Source organism: Phyllopteryx taeniolatus, chromosome 6 (assembly GCF_024500385.1).
Source record: "Phyllopteryx taeniolatus isolate TA_2022b chromosome 6, UOR_Ptae_1.2, whole genome shotgun sequence".
Taxonomy (NCBI): domain Eukaryota; kingdom Metazoa; phylum Chordata; class Actinopteri; order Syngnathiformes; family Syngnathidae; genus Phyllopteryx; species Phyllopteryx taeniolatus.
In genome coordinates this window covers 1,279,409-1,303,107 of record NC_084507.1, presented here as the reverse complement: position 1 = coordinate 1,303,107, position 23,699 = coordinate 1,279,409, and the positions used below count along the sequence as shown (strand labels likewise).

The following is a 23,699-nucleotide window of genomic DNA, read 5'->3' as shown; positions in this document are numbered from 1 at the left end:
CTTTTCTCCAGGTTTGAAGTGGTTAAAAGGTTCCTCGGTGGCAGGCCCCTGGGGGTGGATGAGATCTGCCCGGAGTTTCTCAAGGTTCTGGATGTGGTGGGGCTGTCCTGGCTGACAAGCCTCGGCAACATCGTGTGGACAGTGCCTCTGGATTGGTAGACCGGGGTGGTGGTCCCCCTTTTTAAGAAGGGGGACCGGAGGGTGTGTTCCAACAACAGGGGGATCACACTCCTCAGGCTCCCCGATAAGGTCTATTCAGGGGATCTCAAGAGGAGGGTCCGTCTGGAAGTCAATTTTGAGATTCAGGAGGAGCAGTGTGGTTTTCGTCCTGGCCGTGGAACCGGGGAATAGCTCTACAGCCTCATATGTGGACTTGAGGGTGCATGGGAGTTATCCCAACCAGTCTACATGTGTTTTGTGGACTTGGAGAAGGCGTTCGACTGTATGCCTCGGGGAGTACTGTGGAGGGTACCAGACCCCCTAATAAGGGGCGTTCGGTCCCTATACGAACGGTGTCAGAGTTTGGCAATAAGTCGAATACATTTCCAGTGAAAGTTGGACTCTCCCAAGACTGTCCTTTGTCACCAATACTGTTCATTACCTTGATGGACAGAATTTCTAGGCACAGCCGAGGTATTGAGAGGGTCCGGTTTGGTGGCCTCAGCATTGCGTCTCTGCTTTTTGCAGATGATGTGGTTCTGATGGCTTTATCAAGCCGTGACCTTCAACTCCCGCTGGAGCGATTCACAGCCGAGTGTGAAGCGACTAGGATGAAAATTAGCACCTCCAAATCTGAGGCCATGGTCCTCAGTCGGGGAAGAGATCCTGCCCCAAGTGGAGGAGATTAAATATCTCAGGGTTTTGTTCATGAGTGAGGGAAGAATGGAGCAGGAGATCGACAGGCGGAACGGTGCAGCATCTGCAGTGAATCGGACTCTGTATTGGTCTGTCATGGTGAAGAAAGAGCTGAGCCAAAAGGCAAAGCTCTCTATTCACCGGTCAGTCTACGTTCCTACCCTCACCTCTGGTCACGAGCTGTGCGTCGTGACCGAAAGAACAAGATCGCGGATACAAGTAGCTGAAATGAGTTTCCTTCGTAGGGTGTCAGGGCTCTCCCTTAGAGATAGAAGCTCGGTCATCCAGGAGGGGCTCAGAGTCGAGTGCTGCTCCTCCGCATCGAGGAGAGTCAGATGAGGTGGATTGGGCAACTGGTTAGAATGCCCCCAGGACGCCTCCCTGGTGAGGTGTTCCGGGCACGTCACACTAGGAGGTGGCGCCGGGTGTCCCAGCTGGCCCGGGAGCGCCTCGGGATCCGCCCGGAAGAGCTGAATGAAGTGGGTGGGGAGAGGTAAATCTGGGTTACCCTGCTTAAGCTGCTGCCCCGCAACCCTTCCTCAGATAAGTGGAAGAAAATGGATGGATGGTGTGCAAAACGTTTGAAGCAGAACATGAAAGAGGATTTTTTTATTTATTAAAATAACATTACAGCTGACAATAAAAAAGGGACACAAAAAGACAAGTGTTTTTTGTCAGAGTCCCAATCGCCTACATTTGCCTGAAACTATCATATTTGTCTGTCTAAGAATGTCATCGATGGAAACCCTCTGTCCCCCGACCCCATCTCGTCGAGAATAACCATATAAAAATTGTCTGATCGAATTTCCATTAGCACCCCCTTGATGAGATGTTGAATGAAGCCGGGAAGCCGCAATGCTTATCAGCTGTATAGCAATTGTCGGCCGATGTGCCTTCCTAAACCAGATGTAGGTGTGACGTTTATTTACTGACTGGGAAGTAAATAGGCACACAATTTTTGATAAAATAATTCATCAATCAGATATTGGTACTAATTTTCATCACATTCATCATATGTATTCAAAATGTAGTCGGGCCAATATTGTGTCCTGTCTACTGGGAATATATTATGATGATGTGCGAACAGTCATGCCACTTGTCATCTCATGGCAACCCTTTGCTCAAAAACAACCTGGTCAATTGCTCCTAGATGCTGCTTTCAGATTAAAATTGCCCTTATTCTCTCATTCATCTGTTTGGAATATTTTATGCATTATGTTTTAAATTATTTATTTGCAATGTTATGTAATATGTTTACCTTACGACAGGCTCCAGTTTTCCCTGCGACATGGAACTTTACACACTTTTAGGAACTATGGCATGTCTTAAGGTAACTTTCTCAGTGTAAGCTGTACAGTCCACAATATGGGATGGGTAGTGAACAGAAAACTAAACTTTAACAAGAAAAGTGGAGTATAGACCTTTGTCCGCTGAACAATTTGATACAAGTTCAATTCATGGGAATTTAGTAATGTTTCTTGACAGATTCTTCATGCAGAACTAAAAATACAAAAGCTCCTGCTGTTTTGATTCTAATTGAGACAAATTGTCTTGCCAGTAAAAATAATGATGTGTCAAAGAGTGACCGGATGGCAGAGCTCAGAATTAAAAGCAGTAACAGCAAGGGGCTGTTAACAAAGGACTGTCTGTAATTAAGAACAAATTGTTAAAAAATAGGTTGGTGTTTGTCAAATACCGGCTTTTGAAAACATATTTTATCTCAAAATTCTATTTATTATATTTCAAATGTATCTCACATAGGGCAAGTGTGGCATAGGCCCCATGTGCAGCACACCAAACCAACGGGAAATTACTTTAATATCAACTTTGACAGGTAACTTCAAAGCCCTGATACAAAGCAGTTAACTTCACAGTTAAGATGGTGAGACTGAGATTAGGAATTTGCTTTTGGGAGAAGTCATGTAATCAATAATCCACCGGTAGCAGGTCAGTGATGCTCACACTTCATTGTTTTCGCAATCCACAATTTACAGAAAGCAGGACGGAGAAACTCACAGTTCATTGTCTTTAAAGCAGAATCCCAAACAGCCACCGAGACAAGCAAACAAGCGTACTAAGGAAGAACTTCAAGGCAGAAAGGATTCATGGGGTAGTGTTGTAGCGTCTTGCATGGATGAATGTCGAACAACCTGATAATGAGTGAGTCATCAACAAAACCTCAAATAAGTGGGTGTGGCTGACTGGCAGTGGTGGGCGCGATAGACTGTGACAGTATCAGAATAGTCTTTGTCCCATAAGGGGAAATTCAATTTACACTCTGCTGCATATTTCTGGATCACACCACATAGAGAAGCAGACCACACACATGCAGGCATGGATAGAGAAATGTCAAAGTGATGCGGCGCAAGCTTGAGGGCAACTCAACTCGATGGAGACTACCATTTCTTCAACAACTATTTTTAAAATCATTTATGTCGTCTGCATGGGACTTGAATTGTGCCCCTTCAGTTCAGTTACCCCTCCTTGAGGCGTGACCTTATTGTGGTAGAGGGGTTTGTGTGTCCCAATGATCCTAGGAGCTAAGTTGTCTGGGCCATGAAAAACAGGTCCTAGGTGAGGGACCAGACAAAGTATGGCTCAAAGACCCTTATGATGATGATTGTTTTCCCTCGCCCGGATCTGGGTCACTGGGGGCCCCCTCTAGAGCGAGGCCTGGAGCTGGGGCTCGAAGGCGAGCGCCTGGTGGCCGGGTCTGCACCCATGGGGTCACAGCCCGAAAGTGTAACATGGGTGCCCCTTCCCATGGGCTCACCAACTGTGGAAGGGCCCATAGGGGTCGGGTGCAATGTAAGCTGGGCGGTGGCCAAAGGCAGGGACCTTGGCGATCTGATCCCGGGTTGCAGAAGCTAGCTCGAGGGACGTGGAATGTCACCTCTCTGACAGAGAAGGAGCCCGAGCTGGTGTGCGAGGTTGAGAAGTTCAGACTAGATATAGTCGGGCTCGCCTCCACACACAGCTTGAGCTCTGGTACCAGTCCTCTTGAGAGGGGTTGGACTCTCTTCTACTCTGGAGTTGCCCACGGTGAGAGGCGCCGAGCATGAGTGGGTATACCTGTACGTTGGGGTTCACTCCGTTGGACGAGAGGGCTGCCTCCCTCCGCCTTCCGGTGGGGGGGATGGGTCCTGACTGTTGTTTGAGCGTATGCACCAAACAGCAGTTCAGAGTACCCACCCTTTTTGGAGTCCTTGGAGGAGGTTTTGCAGAGCGCTCCTGCTGGGAACTCCATCGTTCTACTGGTGGACTTCAATGCTCATGTGGGCAATGACAGTGAGACATGGAAGAGCGTGATTGGGAGGAACGGAGAAGGTGTCTCCGAACCCGTTGGTGGACACCAGCGTTGAGGGATGCTGTCAAGCTGAAGAAAGAGTCCTATCGGGGACCTTTTTGGCCTGTGGGACTCCTGAGGCAGCTGATGACTCAACAGTGATGAGTACCGGCTGGCCAAGCGGAATGCAGCTTTGGTGGTCGCTGAGGCAAAAATTCGAGCCTGAGAGGATTTAGGTGAGGCTATGGAGAAAGACTTCCTGACGGCTTTGAGGAAATTCTGATCTACCATCCGGCATCTCGGGAGGGGAAAGCAGTGCACCATCAATACTGTGTATAGTGGGCATGGGGCGCTGCTGACCTTGACTCAAGACGTTGTGAGTAGGTGGGGAGAAATCTTCAAAGACCTCCTCAGTTGCACCGACACGCCTTCCCATAAGGATCTCTGGGATCTCTGAGGCAGGGTGTTAAGGTGGTTAAAAAGCTCCTTGGTGGCAAGGCCCTGGGGGTGGATGAGATATGCCCGGAGTTCCTAAAGTCTCTGGATGTTGTGGGGCTGTCCTGGTTGACACGCCTCTGCAACATCGCGTGGGCATCAGGGACTGTGACTCTGGATTGGCAGACTGGGGAGGTGGTCGCCCTTTTTAAGAAGGGGGACCTGAGGGTGTGTTCCAACTACAGGGGGATCACACTCCCCAGCCTCCCTGATAAGGTCTATTCACGGGTGCTGGCCAACCAGTCTACATGTGTTTTGAGGACTTGGAGAAGGCGTTCGACCGTGTCCCTCAGGGAGTCCTGTGGGTGTGCCCTTTGTCACCGATTCTGTTCATAACTTTTATGGACAGAATCTCTTGGCACAGCCGAGGCGTAGAAGGGGTCCGGTCTGGTGGCTTCAGTATTGCATCTCTGCGTTTTGCAGACGATGTGGTTCTGTTGTCTTCATCAAGACATGATCTCCAACTCTCACTGGAGCGGTTCGCAGCCAGGTGTGAAGTGGTTGGGATGAAGATCAGCACCTCCAAATCTGAGACCATGGTCCTCAGTCGGAAAAGGGTGGAGTGCCCTCTCCGCGTCGTGAATGAGATCCTGCCCCAAGTGGAGGAGTTCTAGTATCTTGGGGTATTGTTTACGAATGGGGGAAGAATGGAATGGGAGATCGACAGGCGGATCGGTGCAGCGTCTGCAGTGATGCGGACTTTGCATCAGTCCATTGTGGGGAAGAAGGAGCTCAGCCGAAAGGCGAATCTCTCAATTCACCGGTCGATCTACGGAAGTCTGGGCTTCCCTATTAAAGCTACTGTCCCCGCGACTGGACGGATGATGTTTCTGCCGACACGCTGCTTATATAGAGGAAAGGCGGACGTGACTGAGGACAGCATGCGGACGTAAAATGGGAAGGATGCGCGTGACAGAGGACGCTAAAGACACGCCCCCAGTAGGTGTATAGTTCCGGTATGTGCATCGGTTTGGCTAAGGACCCCCGAAAATCACGGCGGTCAAGCCAGCCTCCACTCGTAAAGTAGCAGTCAAGCCAGCCGCCCCTAATTTTGTTCATACTAGGCATTACGGTCATAAGTCGCCAACTCGCGGCAAAATCCACCTTCAAAATAAAAGCCTCCCAATAATACGGACGTATCTCATAGATGTTTTTTAACAGTTTTTTTCAGTCAGGGGTAATGACAGCAAACTATGCAGTTTTCAGACTTTTATTTTGAAATACAATATCAGATCTTCATCAAACCTCTTTTAGTGGAGTCCTTGGTGGTCTGTCACACAGATCTGGACTTGTCTTGCGATACCAATGGGATTATGTTGGGGTAGCTTTGGCTCAGTAGGTAGAACAGGTTCGAATCCCTGCTACGACTGTCCGCATGTCGAAGTGTCCTTGGGCAAGACACTGACCCAAATTTGCTCCCAGTGGGACCTGGCACAGCCTTGCATGACAGCAGTCGCCCATTGGTTTATGAATGTGTGTGTGAATGCGAGGCTTTGTAAAGCGCTTTGGGCAAAGTGATGATGTAGATAAAGGGCTATATAAGTGCAGTCCATTTACCATTTCTTTTTCCTAAGATATCAAATAAACAATTTTTTTTTTATGTATCTCAATATTCAAATTAACTTTGCTGGTTGCATTCCTTAACCGAAGAGCACTGACGTCCGTATTATTGGACAGCTTTTATTTTGAAGGTGGCGTTCGCCGCAAGTTGGCGACCTATTTTGCGACACGCTTACAAAGCACAGTTTAAACTGCAAGCTATCAGTTACGCATAGGAACATGTGAATCGAGCAGCCGCGAGAGAATTCAAGATCAACGAATCCATGGTTCGCAAGTGGAGGAAGCAGGAAAACGAGCTTCGCCAAGTCAAGAAGACGAAGCTGATTTTCCGCGGAAACAAGGCGGGGTGCCCCGAGTTGGAAGCCCAACTCGAGCAATGGATTCATGAGCAAAGAACAGCCGGGAGAAGAGTCTCTACAGTCACCATTCGACTGAGGGAAATAACTCGGGCGTTCAAAGTAAAGTTGCGAGCGGTATGGGAGCCATGGATGACAGATGGCGAACACAGCTGTACTAAGACTAGGAGGCAGCGCCGGGCGAGTTACGCCACAATTTGTGAATGGATTGTGGATGCTTGGGCTAACGTGTCTACTTGCACTGTTGTTCGAGCTTTCGTAAAAGCCGGCATCATTTCTGAGGAGCCGCACAGCAACGAGACTGACTCCGATAATGACAAGAGGGAACCTGGCGTGTTTGATGGAGCTGTTCATTTCGGATACAGAAGATGATTGATTTGTGGATGAGGATTGATCAAAAAATAACGTGAGTACATTGTTAAATACTTCAATAAAGTACAACCAAACTCAGTTTTGCTCTCGCTGCCTTTTTAAAAACATTGTTTTAGCGTGCATGCATGCATGCTCCCGTATGTTTTACGGTAGCGTATGTTTTACAATGCCTGCGCCCAATAATACGGTGCGCCTTAGGTATGTGTTAAATACAGAAATAGACCCCGTAACTGAGCCTGGGCCTTTTGATACGGTGCGCCTTATGGTCGTGAAAATACGATGCTTGAGATCCTCTATGGCACAAGAAAGACTGAGTGGACTGGCACGGATTAGTATCAACGACAAAGTTGGCCATCAGATTTCTTATCAAGATGTCAATGACTTTGCTTTCAGAAACGCCAGGAAGCAGGTTTTAAGGAGAGGGTGGAGTACTGAAGGAGAACAGGGTAACATAACAAAAAGTTTAAAATTTGGATGAAGGTATGTATGATATATATATGTTTCTTGTACAAACCCAAATTCCAATGAAGTTGGGACATTGTGTAAAAAATACATTCATTCATTTTCCATACCGCTTATCCTCACTAGGGTCGCGGGCGTGCTAGAGCCTATCCCAATTACAATGATTTGCAAATTCTTATCAACCTATATTCAATTGAATACACTCCATAGACTGTGTTACATAACGTTTCCTTTTAACAACGCTCATTAAGTGTTTGTGAACTGACGACACTAATTGTTGAATCTTTCTAGGTGTAATTCTTTCCCATTCTTGCTTGATGTACAACTTCAGTCAATAGTCCAGGGTCTCCGTTGTTGTATTTTGTGCTTCATAATGCAGGGTGTCCGGGCTCTCCCTTAGAGATAGGGTGAGAAGCTCGGTCAGATCTCAGAGTAGAGCCGCTGCTCCTCCGCATTGAGAGGAGCCAGATGAGGTGGCTGGGGCCTCTGATTCGGATGCCTCCCGGACGCCTCCCTGGTGAGGTTTTTCCGGGAGGAGACCCCGGGGACAACCCAGGACACGCTGGAGAGACTACATCCTTCGGCTGGCCTGGGAATGCCTCGGGATTCCCCCGGAAGAGCTGGATGAAGTGGCTGGGGAGAGGGAAGTCTGGGCGTCCCTGCTGAAGCTACTGCCCCCGCGACCCGACCCGGATAAGCGGTAGAGAATGGCTGGATGGATAATGCGTCACCCATTTTCAATGGGAGACATGTATGTACTGCTAGCAGCCCAGTCGAGTACTCACACTCTTTTACTAAGAACCCACACTGTTGTAACACATGCAGAATGTGACTTGGCATTGTCTTGCTGAAACAAGCAGGGACGTCCCTGAAAAAGACGTTACTTTGATGGCAGCATATGTTTCTCCAAAACCTGTATGTACTTTACAGCATTAATGGTGGCTTCACAGATGTGCAAGTTATCCTTCCCATGGGCTCTAACACACCCCCATACCATCACAGATACTGGCATTTAAACCTTGCGCTGATAACAATCCAGATGGTTTGTTTCCTCTTTGGCCTGAAAGACACATACATGATTTCCAAAAACAATTTGAAATGTGGACTTGTCAGATGACAGCATACTGTTCCACATTGTATAAATCCATCTCAGATGAGCCTGGGCAGAGAGAAGTCAACGGCATTTCTGAGTGTTGTTGATATATGGCTTTTGCTGTGCTTGGTAGTTTTAACTTGCATTTGTAGTTTTCTTAATTGTTCCTGAGCCCACATGACAATATTCTTTACAAAAGGATGCCGCTTTTTAATGCAGTGCCGCCTGAAGGATCGAAGGTCACAGGCATTCAATGCTGGTTTTCGACCTTGGCGCGTACGTGCAGAGATTTCTTCAGATTCTCTGAATCTTTTGATGATATTATGGACCGTACGTGATTAAATCCTTAAATTTATTGTATGTTGAGAAACATTGTTCTTAAACCATTTGCCCATGCAGTTGTTCCCAAAGGGGTGAACCTCGCACCATGCTTGCGTATGAACAACTGAGCCTTTCGGGGATGCTCATTTTATACCCAATTATGACACTCACCTGTTTCCAACTAACCTGTTCACCTGTGGAACGTTCCAAATAGGTGTTTTTTAAAATTTAATTTAATTTTATTTTTTTTTAGGATTCTTCAACTTTCCCAGTCTTTTGTCCTCCCTGTCCCAGCTTGTTTGGAATGTGTTGCAGGCATCAAATTCTAAATGAGTGGCAGCGTCTCGCCTGCCATCTACCAGTGGATTCACAGCTTCCTGAAGGGCAGGACACAGCAAGTGAGGCTGGGGGCCACCACCTCATTCACACGCACCATCAGCACCTGGGCACCCCAAGATGTGTCCTCTCTCCGCTGCTCTTCTCAGAATCAGAATCAGAATCATCTTTATTTGCCAAGTATGTCCAAAACACACAAGGAATTTGTCTCTCTACACGAACGACTCCACCTCAACGCACCCGGCTGTCAAACTCATGAAGTTTGCAGATGACACCACAGTCATCGGCCTCATCAAAGATGGTGACGAGTCTGCATATCGACAGGAAGTGGAGCGGCTGGAGCTTTGGTGCGGCCGACACAACCAGGAGCTGAACACGGTCAAGACTGTAGAGATGATCATGGACTTCAGGAAGCATCCTTCGCCACAGCTGCCCCTCACGCTCTCCAACTGCCCTGTGTCAAATGTCGAGACCTTCAAGTTCCTGGGAATTACAGTCTCTCAGGACCTGAAGACCAACATCAACTCCATTCTCAAAAAGGCCCAGCAGATGATGTACTTCCTGCGGCTTTTGAGCAAGCACAGCCTGCCACAGGAGCTGTTGAAGCAGTTCTACACAGCAGTCATCGAATTAGCCCTGTGTTCATCCATCACAGTCTGGTTTGGTGGTGCCACAAAAAAGGACAAACTGTGACTGCAACGGACAATCAGGACTGACGGAAAAATTGTCGGTACACCCCTGAGGACTTGCACGCTGCCAGAACTAAGACAAGAGCATGCAAAATCCTCTTGAACCCTCCGCATCCTGGTCACCACCTCTTCCAGCTTCTTCCCTCAGGTGGGCGCTTTTGATCAATGCAAACTAAAACAAGCTTCTTCAACAGCTTCTTCCCTCTTACCATTAAATTGCTGAAGGCCTCTGCAACATTTGCACAACTGTAATTGTATCAGGATTATCACATTACCGGTAACCTTTCATTGCTCTGTAGTGGGTTTTTATGTCTCAAAAGTATTTTTTGTCTAAATGGCTGTCTATTGTCATACTAAAGTGGCTCAAACTACCAGAGACAAATTCCTTGTGTGTTTTTAACATACTTGGCAAATAAAGAGGATTCTGATTCTGATTTGCAAAAAGAAAATCAGGTATATCAGTTTGAACATTAAATGTCTTTGTAGTGTATTCACTTACAGTAAAAACAGGTTGAAAAGGATTTGCAAACCATGGTATTCTGTTTTAGACAATGTCCCAACTTCATTGGAATTGGGGTTTGTACTACCTTTATTGGATTTGTGTAGTTTCCACTGCAAGCATTGTGGCTAGTGTTAACAGGTAACATTTACTCATTTATGTGGTTATAAGTGTCACATTAGGATCTCTGGATGGCCTTTCGTTAATACCCATGGATTCTAATACCTTCATCAAATGATTGCATTAGCACTGTATCGTATGTATTAGAAAGTTCCATAATTCTTCAGGATTTTGCGCTTTTAACCTCTGCACTGTTGGGGCTCATGTGTTGACTGTGTCATTCTGAGCTGCAGCTGCATCTATTTTGCCTACTCCCCATAGACAGGGCAGATCTCTGCCCTAGATCATGCACATCTCTGTTTCACACACAGTGATTACTTAAGATTTTGACACAACCGTGTTTGTGTGTACAAGAGGATTACAAAACAAAATCAGCGGGGAGAGCATTTTCTATGCATAAGCTGACGAGCCACCTGTTGGCTGATGACGCACTTGAGGGGACATTTCGTCTGCAAATAAAGAATTTTACAGGACTCAACTCTCATGGAGGTCTTTGTCTTTTTTTTCCCATGATTCTTCACAGCTTTTCTCTTGATTAGAGGATCACAAGCACCTTAGAACAGACACAGTATAACAGCACTTGCGCCCTCCTAGTACTTCTTAAAGCAATCATTGTTTCACAGTTTAAAAGAATTAGGTGTCCCTCAGTCACAATGCTGCAAAGGTTGAAGTCATTATAGGGGTGGTGAGGGGTTAGTATGAACTGAAAGTATTTGTTGTTTTACCAAGTGCTTCTTCTTATTATCACCTGAATGAAGTTGAGGAATAGCAGATCAGTGTTGGTCACGATGAAAAAATCCAGAGTCTGGCCAGTCGGAGCCAGAGACAAGACTTCTTCTTCTTTTTATTACGGCTTGTCCTGTCAGGGGTCGCCACAGCGCGTCATCCTTTTCAATGTAAGCCTATCGCCTGCATCCTCCTCTATCCCACCAAATGCCCTCCTCTTTTCCCTCACGACATCTATCAACCTTCTCTTTGGTCTTCCTCTAGGTCTCTTGCCTGACAACTCCATCCTCATCACCCTTCTACCAATATACTCACCATCTCTCCTCTGGATGTGTCCAAAACCTCGAAGTCAGCTCTCTCTAAACTTTATCTCCAAAACATCTAACCTTGGCTGTCTCTCTGATGAGCTCATTTCTAATTCTATTCAACCTGGTCACTCCGAGAGCGAACCTTAACATCTTCATTTCCGCCACCTCCAGCTCTGTTGTCTCTTCAGTGTCACTGTCTCTAAGAAAAGAGCGGAGTGGAGGAAGCATGGCTAGTGCGACTAATAAACCTGAAATGGCAGACCATGCAAGCTTCATTTAGGGCAGCAGTTTCGGCTACACGGTTGAGAACAGAGATGGAGATTGCGTCGTCGACGAGACCCAGACTGTCTACTGTAAGCCTTAGAAAAAAAACACTGTCAAACTAGTTAATTCACCTTCAAAGTCACTATCTGGAAATAAATTTCAGTGTATAGATGAAAACACAGGCACAGTTACAGCCCTAATAGATATCGACAGTTTGCACTTCAATACAGCACAACAGTTTGACTCAATGGTCTGGAGATAAACATCAAAGAAAAAAACAGAAGAGCTGACATTCAGCTGTGTGTGGCCCTGAAATAAAAATAAATAAATAAATAAACAAAAAATAATAATTGAAATTATTATTATTATTTTAAAATCTTTTGAGAAGAGAATATTAGTTCCTCTAAAATACCAGATCAGTTTTAAGTTGTAATAGCACTATTAACCACTAGATGGGAGACGTAACTTGTTAGCATTTCCACCGGAGAGTCTCCGTCAGAGAAGAATAGGAAGCAGTTTACATGTTTAACCATTTGAATGGCAAGCCTATGTACCGAGTTTGCTTACAGACGTTGTCAGCCATGATTGTTTTGTAGCACTGATGAGTGATACAAGACAAACGTAGGCTCTTTGACCTCGGGGAAGGAGGTTGGAAGGTATTTTTGATATGGACGACAAGGGCAAGTCAGGTTCAAACTGAGATGGTTGGGGTGTATGGATGAAGGCGAGAATGAGGTAGGATGTAACAGAAACGGACGACAGAAAGTGAGCGACAGAATCTTAATCAGCAAATTCTGGTCAGGAATTATAAAGTAAAAAAAAAATCTAAAAACTTTAATATTGGGACCTGAGAAGAGCAAAATCCAGCATATGGTCATAGCAAAAGCATGCAGTGACTCGATGTTCACTGCATGTACGCTTCAGAAACATGAGGCAGACTTATAAAACAATTTATTAAATAAAATATTTTAATAAACTTCTTCAACCAAATTATTTATCCAGCAAAGAGTTCACAATTAGAGGATCCTCAATATACCTGAAATACAACTGCAGTATATATTTTCTTATTATGGAAGCATAAGGAAACATGATAACATAAACATACGTTAGATTTTAGGGTAGGTGATTTTGGTCCATTTAAAGGGGGACACGCAGGCTGCTGGATCATCAGGCCTCAGATAGGACCTGTCTTTCTGCTTCTCTGGCTCACTCCAGCTCCAGCTCAGCCATCAGAGGTAAAGGACCCACATATTTGTTGGTCTCGATCGCTCTTAGCTTCTCCTGGTAGTCCTTAGGCAATCTGTTCTGCTCTGCTCCCAAAACAATCACCTTCAAAGGGAATGGGAATATTTCACGTTTGATTTAAACATACGAGTTGGTGTAATTGGCATTCGTAATATTGCCTGTATAATTACTACAGATATTTTGATAGCACAACCTTGCCCCTGGAACTGATATGTTACATTATTTCCTACTGGTTAATTTGTTTTGCAATAACCCAATCAATTCTTTTGAGCTGTGTTACCGCATCAACTAGATAGTTAACATGTTATTTCTGTTGTGAATCAGTGTGATGTCTGTATTATAAATCCATAAGACCATTTTCTATTTTCTATGTTGCTTTATGTTTACAGAAGGGCCTGTAGCCTATTCCAGCCAATTGATCACCAGTCATTCGCAGGGCAATTGTAAAAAAATATTAATTAAAACATAAACAGAGGGGTTATTTCAAACTCCCCTGTTACATAGTAAAGCTGTTCAAGCACAAAAGGCATACAAATCCACCATTATGCATGGCCATGCAGCTGAACAGGACAGTTAAAAAAAAATTACAAAACCTTTACATACTACAAACCTTAACATTAAACATAGGGAAATCTCTTTTCCAGACATAAATTATCTGATTGTTTCACAGCTGTGGTGCTTAGTGATTCCTTTGTTTATGCATGTTATAACCATGTTAGCAAAGATCACCTTTTGTAGCGATCCAACACAACAGCAAAGGAGTCCATACGGTGTGCTAATGCATACGTACAGTAGAACACAAAGCAATGGTCACAAAGCCACACTGTCTCCATCTGCATTCCTTCTCTCAGGTATACAGTACATCATTCGGAGCTCTCAATGTGCAGAAGAACAATCTGGCATTCTCATAAACAAACTGTGTGTACATGGAGTGCGGCAGAGGTATGTGCAATGTGACCGATTTGTTGATAAATTTGTCAGGTGATGATGGGGGCAAGCAGATTGAACCCTTTTTCCGGATAGTTCGTAGAGGAAAAGGGTGAGGGTAAGCAGCAATGTTACACTACTAAATCTATGTATTACAGATTCTATTTTCGGCATATTCTTCAATACCATCGTAACTTATTCAGTATTCTAAAGCTTGAATACTTTTTGCTTTTTGGCAACTTTTTGGCAACTTCAAAATGCCATTGATAGTATTTATGCAATAACATTAAAGTAGTTTTGCCACAGATTACACACGGACTTAAATGTTGAGATCAATCTGTTGGTTAAGGGGTAAGGACGAGACACCTTCGTTGTACCCGAATCTTATTTCTTCTGCAAACCAAGACCTTTCAGATGTTTGTATACTTCCAACTTTGTGGGATAGTTTGGGAAAGGCCTTTTTCTGTTCAAGTATGACTGTTGGTGCCACACGGCACAAAAGAAGGTCCTTAAAGGAATCATTGTCATTATTAGCTTTATTTTCTCATTGTATAGGAGAAATCATGAGGTCCTACAGCCTTGGAGTGAGGCATATGGGGGAAATTGCATGTACAAAAGTAACATACATATAGTAAAAGCATGCTTACCAGTAGGTACTGTGGTGATGGTGGGGCATACATGCAGCTGTTCATTAAGTAGGTGCGACAACTAAGGTCCTGGCCTTTCGTCCTTACCGATATTTCCACAGGGCTGTACACACCCAACTTGACGTTCTCTTGACTGTGTGCACACATTTGAATACATACAAACACATACTACAGGGTGTCAGTTTCATGAGGAAAATGTTAACAATGCGTCGAAGTTGCTTGTGAGGTGGCAAGTCACCTGTCTAGAGACTTCAGATCAGACTTGTTCATCCTCCACACCACACCCCACACTTCATCTCCTGGACTGTGTTCTATGGTGGCCACACCTCCATGCCACCGTTCACTGGCGAGGCCTTTATAGTTCCCAAATACCAATTTATAGTCCTGAAACAGAAATGATTTGTCTGTGTACAAGGATAAACTAGATGTGTCACAGATGTAGCTGACCATACCTTTAGACTGGCCACACAGTGCAATGTTGCAGATGGGTTCTTAAGATGCAGTCGCTCCTTTAGCAAGTTGCTACCATATGCAAAGTACAAGAAGGTGTGGCTATCCTCCATGGTGTGTCCAGTTGCCAGGAGGTGCGTCAAATAGACAGTTACTAATATGAACATTCAGTGTAAGGTATCGATGACTGAAATGGGTCCAAGCTCCGAGTCCTAGGCAGTATGGGGCAAAGGTGGGTGAGCGCAAGCTGGAGTGGAATAGAAATGAACTGCTGACCTTCCAGCATTCACAAACTATTCTCATGCTAATCCCCTGCACTGCATTTGCGCCCAGTTGATGTTCACGGTGTGCCTTGTGGATAGTCATTGTTCAAGGACATTTAAATGGAAATACAGTGAACCCTTACTAAATTATAGTTTATCGTTTGCGCCCCCTGCTATATCGCAGATGTTTATGCCATTATTTTCTATGGGTTTATACAGTATACAGGCAAGTCTGAATGTAGTGTTGCACGCATTCAGTGTAGCACCATGTTGTGCCGCAACATGCCGGGCAGCAGAGGTGGGGGACTTGAGTTACATGACTTAGACTCGAGTTGACTTGAGTTGCTGATTTATGACTTGTGACTAGCTTGGCTAAAACTTGTGAAAGATTCGACTTGGCTTGACTTAGACTTGAACTACATGACTTGACCAGTCAGATATACTGTCAATAAAGTGTGCATTTTGTTTTTGAAATAATATCACCAATCTGACCAAGGTGAGATCCTGCCCCAAGTGGAGGAGTTCAAGTATCTTGGGGTCTTGTTCACGACTGAGGGAAGAATAGAACAGGAGCTCGACAGGCGGATCAGTGCAGTGTCTGCAGTGATGTGGACTTTGTACCGGTACTTTGTGTGGTGAAGAAGGACCTAAGCCGAAAGGCGAAGCTCTCAGTTTACCGGTCAATCTACGTTCCTACCCTCACCTATGGTCATGAGCTGTGGGTTGTGACAGAAAGAACAAGATCCCGGATACAAGCGGCAAAAATGAGTTTCCTCCGCAGGGTGTCGGGGCTCTCCCTTAGAGATAGGGTGAGAAGCTCTGTGATCCGGGAGGAGCTCAGAGTAGAGCCGCTGCTCCTTCACATTGAGAGGAGCCAGATGAGGTGGCTGGGGTATCTGATTAGGGTGTCTCCCTGGTGAGGTGCTCCAGGCACGTCCCACCGGGAGGAGACCCCGGGGACAGCCCAGGACACGCTGGAGAGACTGTCTCCCGGCTGGCTTCGAGATGCCCCCGGAAGAGCTGGATGAAGTGGCTGGGGAGAGGGATGTCTGGGCGTCCCTGCTAAAGCTACTGCCCCCGCGACCCGACCTTGGATAAGCGGAAGAAAATGGTTGGCTGGATGAAGTGTACTGTACTGGGTGTATTTAAGCCATGAAAAAGTGCCAAACAATAATTTTACACTCTACTGTGAAGTGACGACGCCCGATGGCCCGGTTGTAATGGCAACCCCAGGAACTGATAAACTGTTGCATTCCTGCCTCTTGAACCTCAACCAGCCAGATTGGTTTCACAAGACACAGGACACCTGGTTTATATCATCTGATGCCATATTTGTGATAAACATAACAAACCTTCAGGAATTCTCTAAATATATACCATGATGCCTGTGTGATTGTGTTTTTACAGGTTGCCTTCCGAAATTGCTCCTTCTGAATGTGCCAGCATGTCTGATATCAACCTGTAAAAACTGATTGTGCCACGAACAATAGTTTAGCACCTGCATGAGAGTTATAACAATCGTTTGTGATTGTGTTTCTTTCCTCAGCGTGTGGGAGTATAAAGTTGGGAGTACTTTTTTTAGATTGCTATATGATTTTTAAACCCAATTGTCGACGAAATTCAAGATGATGGGTGTGGTGTTCTCCACTTCCTGTCCCTTAGACACGCCCCATCGGTATTTAACCCTTAACTTGCATCTTCTCTATTGTTTTCCTGGCTATTTTTCTTTATGTATGGCTCTCTTCCTTTCTATTACCATTGTTTTCCTTTCGTAGTCAAGCCCCTCTACATTGTTTTCCCTGTAGTACCCTTTTAGATTTAATTTCATTTTCGATAAAATTCCACTTCCTGTTCGGTTTTGTGTGTTTGAGTTTCATGGTGAAACCGTTGTAATCTAGAACTCGTATTTCATTCATGTAGCAGCCTTCTAAATGACTGAGATCGAGGTTTTTCGTCACTTTTCCTAAATTTTACACATATAAAAAGAGACGTGGTGCCCCTTTACAAGATGAAGATAGTTCGATTCCAACGTTAAATTTAAGTCGAACTAAACCGGGAGTAAACGCAGGTGTTTGCTTCCAGCGTATTCTTTTCCAAAATTAATTACGTTTTTATCCAAAAGCAATATACGTTACAACTGGTATTTTTAGGCCACGAAAGTAGTTCAGTTTAACAGACAGTCAGATTTAATGGACGACCGACCCCCCCCCCATTAGTCTGTTAAATCGAGGTTCCAGTGTATTTAGTAAATGATGAGTAAAATTGATTCGTTTATCTCTGGTTTTCTCATTTTATGACACAATTTCCAATTTAGGACGCTTCAACGCTTTCGCATTGACTCTTGCAAATGTTTTACATGCGCAGTTTGTCTTTGTGCAATACAAAAGATACTGCCAACATAGGGTGTTGAATTCCACCGCCCACTAGCCTATAAAGTTAAACAGAATTACCATTCAACGTTCCTACCCTCCATACATGGAGTAGAGTTAGCCTACGTCGTTTCCGGTCACATTCTCGAGCAATCTGCCAGACGATCTACAGCTCAAAATTCTGCTGAGGAAAAAAGTGAAGTGCAATTTATCCGTACCATCCCAGTCTGACCACGGACAGTCAGGTATGTTGTAATTAAAGGAAGGAAAGGAGAAAAAAAAATGTTTGCAGGCTGTCAAGAACAGGTGGAGACAAAAACCAAATGAGCAGGCAAGATGTGATCATGTAACAGGAAAACCTTGACAAAATATGAGAAAAACTAAATCTAATCAAAACAAAAGTCAACAAAACACAGGTCATGATCATGTTTGTATTATTTTAATGATGACACCCTATTGCAGGTGTGTCAAACTAATTTTTGTCACAGGCCACATTGTAGTCACGGTTTCCCTCAGAGGGCCGTTGACTGTGAAACCATAGAAATGTTTAGTCACCTCATATTATTATTACATGCACACAACAAATTTATGGATACCTAGTTTTGAAATCAGATGTCCAGGATAATAGTTTGTTCAACTATTGTTCAAGTTACTGTAAACAGAAAATGCATGCAATGCCTCAACGATACTATTTATTGTTATTATTTTATGAGAATTTGAGCAAGAATCATGGAAGTTGACACAGATGATTTGCTTTCGCGGGCCACATGAACTGATTTGGCCCCCGGGCCTTGAGTTTTACACCTGTGGTCGAGACTGTCAAGTTTGACAATTTATGTGGAATGTAGCAGTATTTCTAGCTACAGTATTTAGTGTTTACTGAGGCGGCAGGTATAACTTTATCGAGGTTACATCAAGGCTGTGTTTGGGAGCAAGGGAGCTGCCTTGCTATACTAAACCATATTCTGAAAATAACATTATATGGCAATACAGGAATAACATGAAAAAGTGACGTTTATTTCGCATTTTCCCCACCTTGCCAGAGAGAGTTTAAAAAGTGGGGAAATTCTCCGGCTGCCTGACCTTCATTCCATGAATAATTTAACAACCTCCTAAGGTTATATTATTAAAACAAGATATTTTATCTTTGCATATTATAGCTTCGCACTACCCGTGTCCCGTCCCGCGACCGCCACCGGGCAGTCTATTGTCCCTCCGTCAGTTGCTCTGGGGCGGCTGCCGCCCCACCTCAATGAGACGATCTGCCGAATTTAAGTATATCATAAGACCCTTTAGTGGTGTAGTGAGTGCATCTAAAGTCGAAGGTCGTGGGTGAAAGAACATCACAATAGCCCCACAGGAAACAACCATAATGATCTCAACTGTCTGTTACACTTGGCCTCAACACAACATATCCTTCTGCAAATACTATTTGATTATTATAGCCCCAAACATGAAATAATAAAATAGGTCCACTCCATACAAATAGACATCAATGCAAAAATAAATAATCTTACATACTTCCCTGAAATGTCCACATTTCAAATTAAAACAAGTTACAGAGGCTGTTCAGAAAAAAAATCATCTTAGAATATGAAGTGGAGGAAAAGAAACTGACCAGCATTCCCATGATTGTTTTATTTATTGTTACTTGGCTGTGCCTATACACCTACATTGCCTTTAAGAGTGTTTCTGTGTTCTTGACTTGTGACTGTTCTAGCATGACTGTCACCAGTGCATAAAGCAAGGTCTATAAAGACATAGATGAGCGAGTTTGGTGTCGATGAACTTGACGAGGCTGCACAGTGTCATGACATCAACCCGATAGAACACCTTGAATGAGATGAATTAAAGCAGAGACTGAGAGCGAGGACTTCTTGTCCAATATCAATGTTTTCACCTCACATATGCACCTCTGGGGTAATGATAAAAAAAAATTCCAATAAACACACTTCTAAACCTTATGGGAAGCTTTACCAGAAGAGTTGATGCTGTTATAGCTAAAAAGTGTACTAAAATCTATGGATTAAGAATGGAATGTGACTTGAGTCAAAGCAAGTGAGCTATTTTCGACGAGGGGAAATACATTTAAATTGCGACAAAACCTAGGTGTTCCCCCTCAACCAACCTTTGTAAAATGTGGAGTAATCTTTCCTGAGATTAATGTTTTAATTAAATCCACCAGAGGATGAGTTGAGTGGAACCAAAAGACCAAGCTGGGTTATTTCTTATTTTAAATTCATACAAGCACTTACGCATGCAACCAGAAAAGTTGCTCACTTATGCAGTGTTGTTTTCACTACAGTATATTGTATAGTGATGCAACTGTGTTATTTTGAACAATAAATATTGAAGGTCTCACACTGGGTCTCATTTCACTGATTTACACTGGTACTTACAGTAATCTCAACAGTGTGAAAGACTCAATTAGATGATCCTAAGTTTTTCTGAAAGCCTTTGGTGTCCTCTTTCTCTCTTCGCTATTTAATGGCATACCCTCTGCTTTGATCATTCCACTTGTTTCCTGGGATGGAGATCTGCTTCCATGGCTTCTGATCAATGAACTTTCCACAGTGGGTTGTGGTACACCCAACCGTCACCCTGTGCACCCACCAAAAAAATGAAATACTGTTTGTTTTCATCACTGTAGGTGTGTCTGTCTATACCTTTTTACCATTACCAGACCATTTACCATTTTATCCAACACCTTGGCTAAAAACACACCCGTTTCTTGTGTTACAATTCCTCCTATTAATTACAAACTAAATTTGCAATTGACAATTTGTTTGCAAATCCAGATATCCAACCAAGTTAAATTTATCATTTTAAATGTTAATATCCTTACAGTATATTACAGCAAAAGTAGTTTAATAAACAGAGTCTGTGCAGTGTGCATGTATAACAGATGCCAGCTCAACCTCTGCAAAAGTACGTTAGACGACCGTCACTCATGCGCTCCAAGATAGAACGAGTTCCTTAGTTTTTGTGTGACAATACTGACATTAGACCTCAAGACCTTGGCCAGTACACTAACATTGTATGAAAAATTAATGAACATTAATGTACAGTTGAAACCAAAAGTTTTCCTACACGTTATAAAAATTCTCAATGTCTAACATGAAATCAGACTAAAGCTTTCCTGTTTTAGGTCAAATTGGATTCAGAAAATTATTTTGTATTTGCTAAATGCCAGAAGTTTTTTTTGTGATATTTTTTCAATAATTTTTTTTCAAAGTCAGAAGTTTACATACACTAAGATTACTATGTATTCAAACAATTTTGGGAAACGCAGATGATGACATTTGAGTTATTTAGAGATACACCTGAGATGTATTTGAAGGCACACCTTAAAAAATCTGCTTCTGTGTGTAACATCATGGGAAAGCCAAAAGAAATAAGACAAAATATCAGGAAGATATACGCAATTATACGCCAAGTACAAACACCAAGGGAATGTCCAGTCATCATCAGCTCAGGAAGAAAACAGGTTCTGTGTCTCAGAGATGAAAGCACTTTGGTCCAAAATGTGCATATTAACCCAAGAACAAAAGCAAAAGATGCTGAAGATGTGAAGATGCTGGCTGAAGGTGGTGAGACTGTGTCACTATCCAAAGTGAAACCAGTAATGTACTGACATGGGCTGAAAGGTCACTCTGCCAGGAAGAAGCCATTACTCCAGAAGAAGCAAAAGAAAAAAGAAAAAAAAAACACACAAAACAAACAAAAAACCTTAATTTTTGGAGACGTCCTGTGGTCTGACGAAAATTAAACTGAACCGTTTGGCCATAATGAGCATCATTACGTTTGGAGGAAAAAGGCGGAAGCTTACAAGTCTGAGAACACCATACCAAATTTAAAACATTGGGGTGGCAGCATTATGTTGTGGGGTTGTTTGTTATAGGAGGGACTGGTGCACTTCACAAAAGATGGCATCATGAAGCAAGAACATTATGAGGAAATACTGAAGCAACATTTCAAGACATCAGCCAGGAAGTTAAAGCTTGGGCGCAAAAGGGTCTTCCAAACTGACAGTGACCCAGAAGCATACTGCCAAACTGGTTACAAAGTGGTTTAAGGATAACAGAGTCAATGTTTGGAGTGGCCATCACAAAGTCCTGATCCAATCCTTTTGAAACTCTATGGGCATTGTTTATATATATTTATTCTTAATGTTCTAAACATTCCTCAATTAAACACAGAAACCAAAGATAGTCTTGACGCGCCTTTAACCATCACAGTATTACATAATGCATTAAAAATACACAATCAGGAAGAGTGCCTGGTCCGGACGGAATTTCGGTCGAATTCATTAAACACTTCTGGTCAATACTAGCGCCTCAATTTTTTAGAAGAGTCAAGGAGATAAAAGATAAAGGTCAAATTAGTAGCCATATGAACAATCAAATTACTACTAAAACCAGGCAAAGACTCCACTCTCCTGGCTAATTATTGGCCCTTATCCCTGATTAATGTAGAGGTCAAGATTATCTCGAAAGCCCTTGCAGCGAGACTTGAAAAGGTACTCCCGTCGATAATCCACTATGACCAGACCGGTTTCATTAAAGGTAGAAGTTCCACAAATAATGTCAGACGTCTATCCATCCATCCATCCATTTTCTGAGCCACTTATCCTCACAAGGGTCGCGGTAGTGCTGGAGCCTAGCCCAGGAGGCGAGGTACACCTTGAACTGGTCGCCAGCCAATCGCAGGGCACATATAAACAAACAACCATTCGCACTCACATTCACACCTACGGAAAATTTAGAGTCTTCAATTAACCTACCATGCATGTTTCTGGGATGTGGGAGGAAATCGGAGTGCCCGGAGAAAACCCACGCAGGCACGGGGAGAACATGCAAACTCCACACAGGCGGGACCGGGGATTGAACCCCAGCCCTCACAACTGTGAGGCAGACGCTCTAACCAATTGTCCACAGTGCCGCCCTGTCAGAAATCTAAAAATCTAAAAACAATCATCATGTCATTTGACACAGACAAAGCTTTCGATAAAGTTAACTGGTCTTTCCTATTTCCAGTACTTCACAAATTTGCTGTGCCCTGCGATTGGCTGGCGACCAGTTCCCGCCTCTCGCCCCAAGATAGCTGGGATAGGCTCCAGCACACTCGCGACCCTAGTGAGGATAAGCGGTTCGGAAAATGAATGAATGGAAAAATTAAGTCTATCAATATTAATCACTGGCTAAATCTCATCATAGAATATATTGCATGAGAAGAAAAATATCTGCGGAACGAAAAAAAAATCAATTACATAATTACACAGATAGCTTGTCACCCTTCTTGAACATGCTTTGATTCCTCTGCCTGTGTAAAGTGCCATCAGACAATAGCAATATTATATTGTAAATGTAAAAGTCAAATGTTGCCTTCTATATTCTTTGTTGTTGAGGTTGTTGTGGTTAATTATATTACCTTTTTTCCTTATTTATTTACTTTTTTTCTTTCTAACACTTTAGACTGATTTGCACGATGAAAGGACACATCTATGGATTGGGAATCTTCTCTTCTTGACCCTGTGCTTGCGGTCTGTGGGGGCGGGCAGGACTTTCTTTACTCCTTCTGGGGGATGGACGAATTACCGGGCGGGCCTCCTGGTGTGCATTGGTTGTGGATTCGTCCATGTTCTGCGGGTGTTGGGGTGATGCTAGCTGGCGTCCGCTTCGGTCCCCCGTTTCGGGTGCTGCCCCCGTCACTCCACGGGCCTGCTTCCTCCTATTCTCTCCGAACCTTGCGTCCGGCTGTGGTCACCACCTCCTCTTCTTGTGGGGGTCCACTGCGGACCATAAGGCCTGCTGTAGGGTCTTCTCCCTACCTGGTCTGGGGGTGGCTCCTCCTCCCGTACTCTGGGGCGGGTAGCAGGTGCTGGCTGGAATGGGGAGGGATTCCCGGGGTCAGGGCTGGATGTTGTGGTCCTCTCTCACAGTGATTGTCCCGCCGGATGGGCCTGAACTGCAGGAGCCATGCCTCTTAATCACTCATTTAGCACATACTCACACAATTCACTGTAAATATTTTTTCACTAATCAAATCCGGGCACA

General features: G+C 44.0%; 2 protein-coding genes and 1 long non-coding RNA gene across 3 annotated transcripts in view; 1 reads left to right on the top strand and 2 right to left on the bottom strand.

The window, feature by feature from the left end:
• The first annotated feature begins 6,284 nt into the window (after positions 1–6,284).
• LOC133479710 (uncharacterized) lies at positions 6,285–10,905 on the top strand. The gene is made up of 3 exons (XR_009789044.1): positions 6,285–6,958; positions 7,318–7,404; positions 9,054–10,905. It is a non-coding gene; the product is annotated as an uncharacterized LOC133479710 (long non-coding RNA).
• Positions 10,906–12,702: 1,797 nt separating this feature from the next.
• LOC133479709 (gamma-glutamylcyclotransferase-like) lies at positions 12,703–19,129 on the bottom strand. The gene is given in 4 exon segments (XM_061777026.1): positions 12,703–13,071; positions 14,562–14,694; positions 14,800–14,986; positions 14,989–19,129. Coding segments are annotated over 4 exon segments (633 nt in total). The 5' UTR covers positions 15,179–19,129; the 3' UTR covers positions 12,703–12,948.
• A 137-nt stretch (positions 19,130–19,266) lies between these two features.
• Positions 19,267–23,699, bottom strand: part of osbpl10b (oxysterol binding protein-like 10b) — a 64,456-nt gene continuing 60,023 nt past the window's right edge. Inside the window, 1 exon segment of the mRNA XM_061777025.1 lies at positions 19,267–20,244. Within this exon segment, the coding sequence (XP_061633009.1) occupies positions 20,200–20,244 (45 nt within the window). The 3' untranslated portion in view covers positions 19,267–20,199.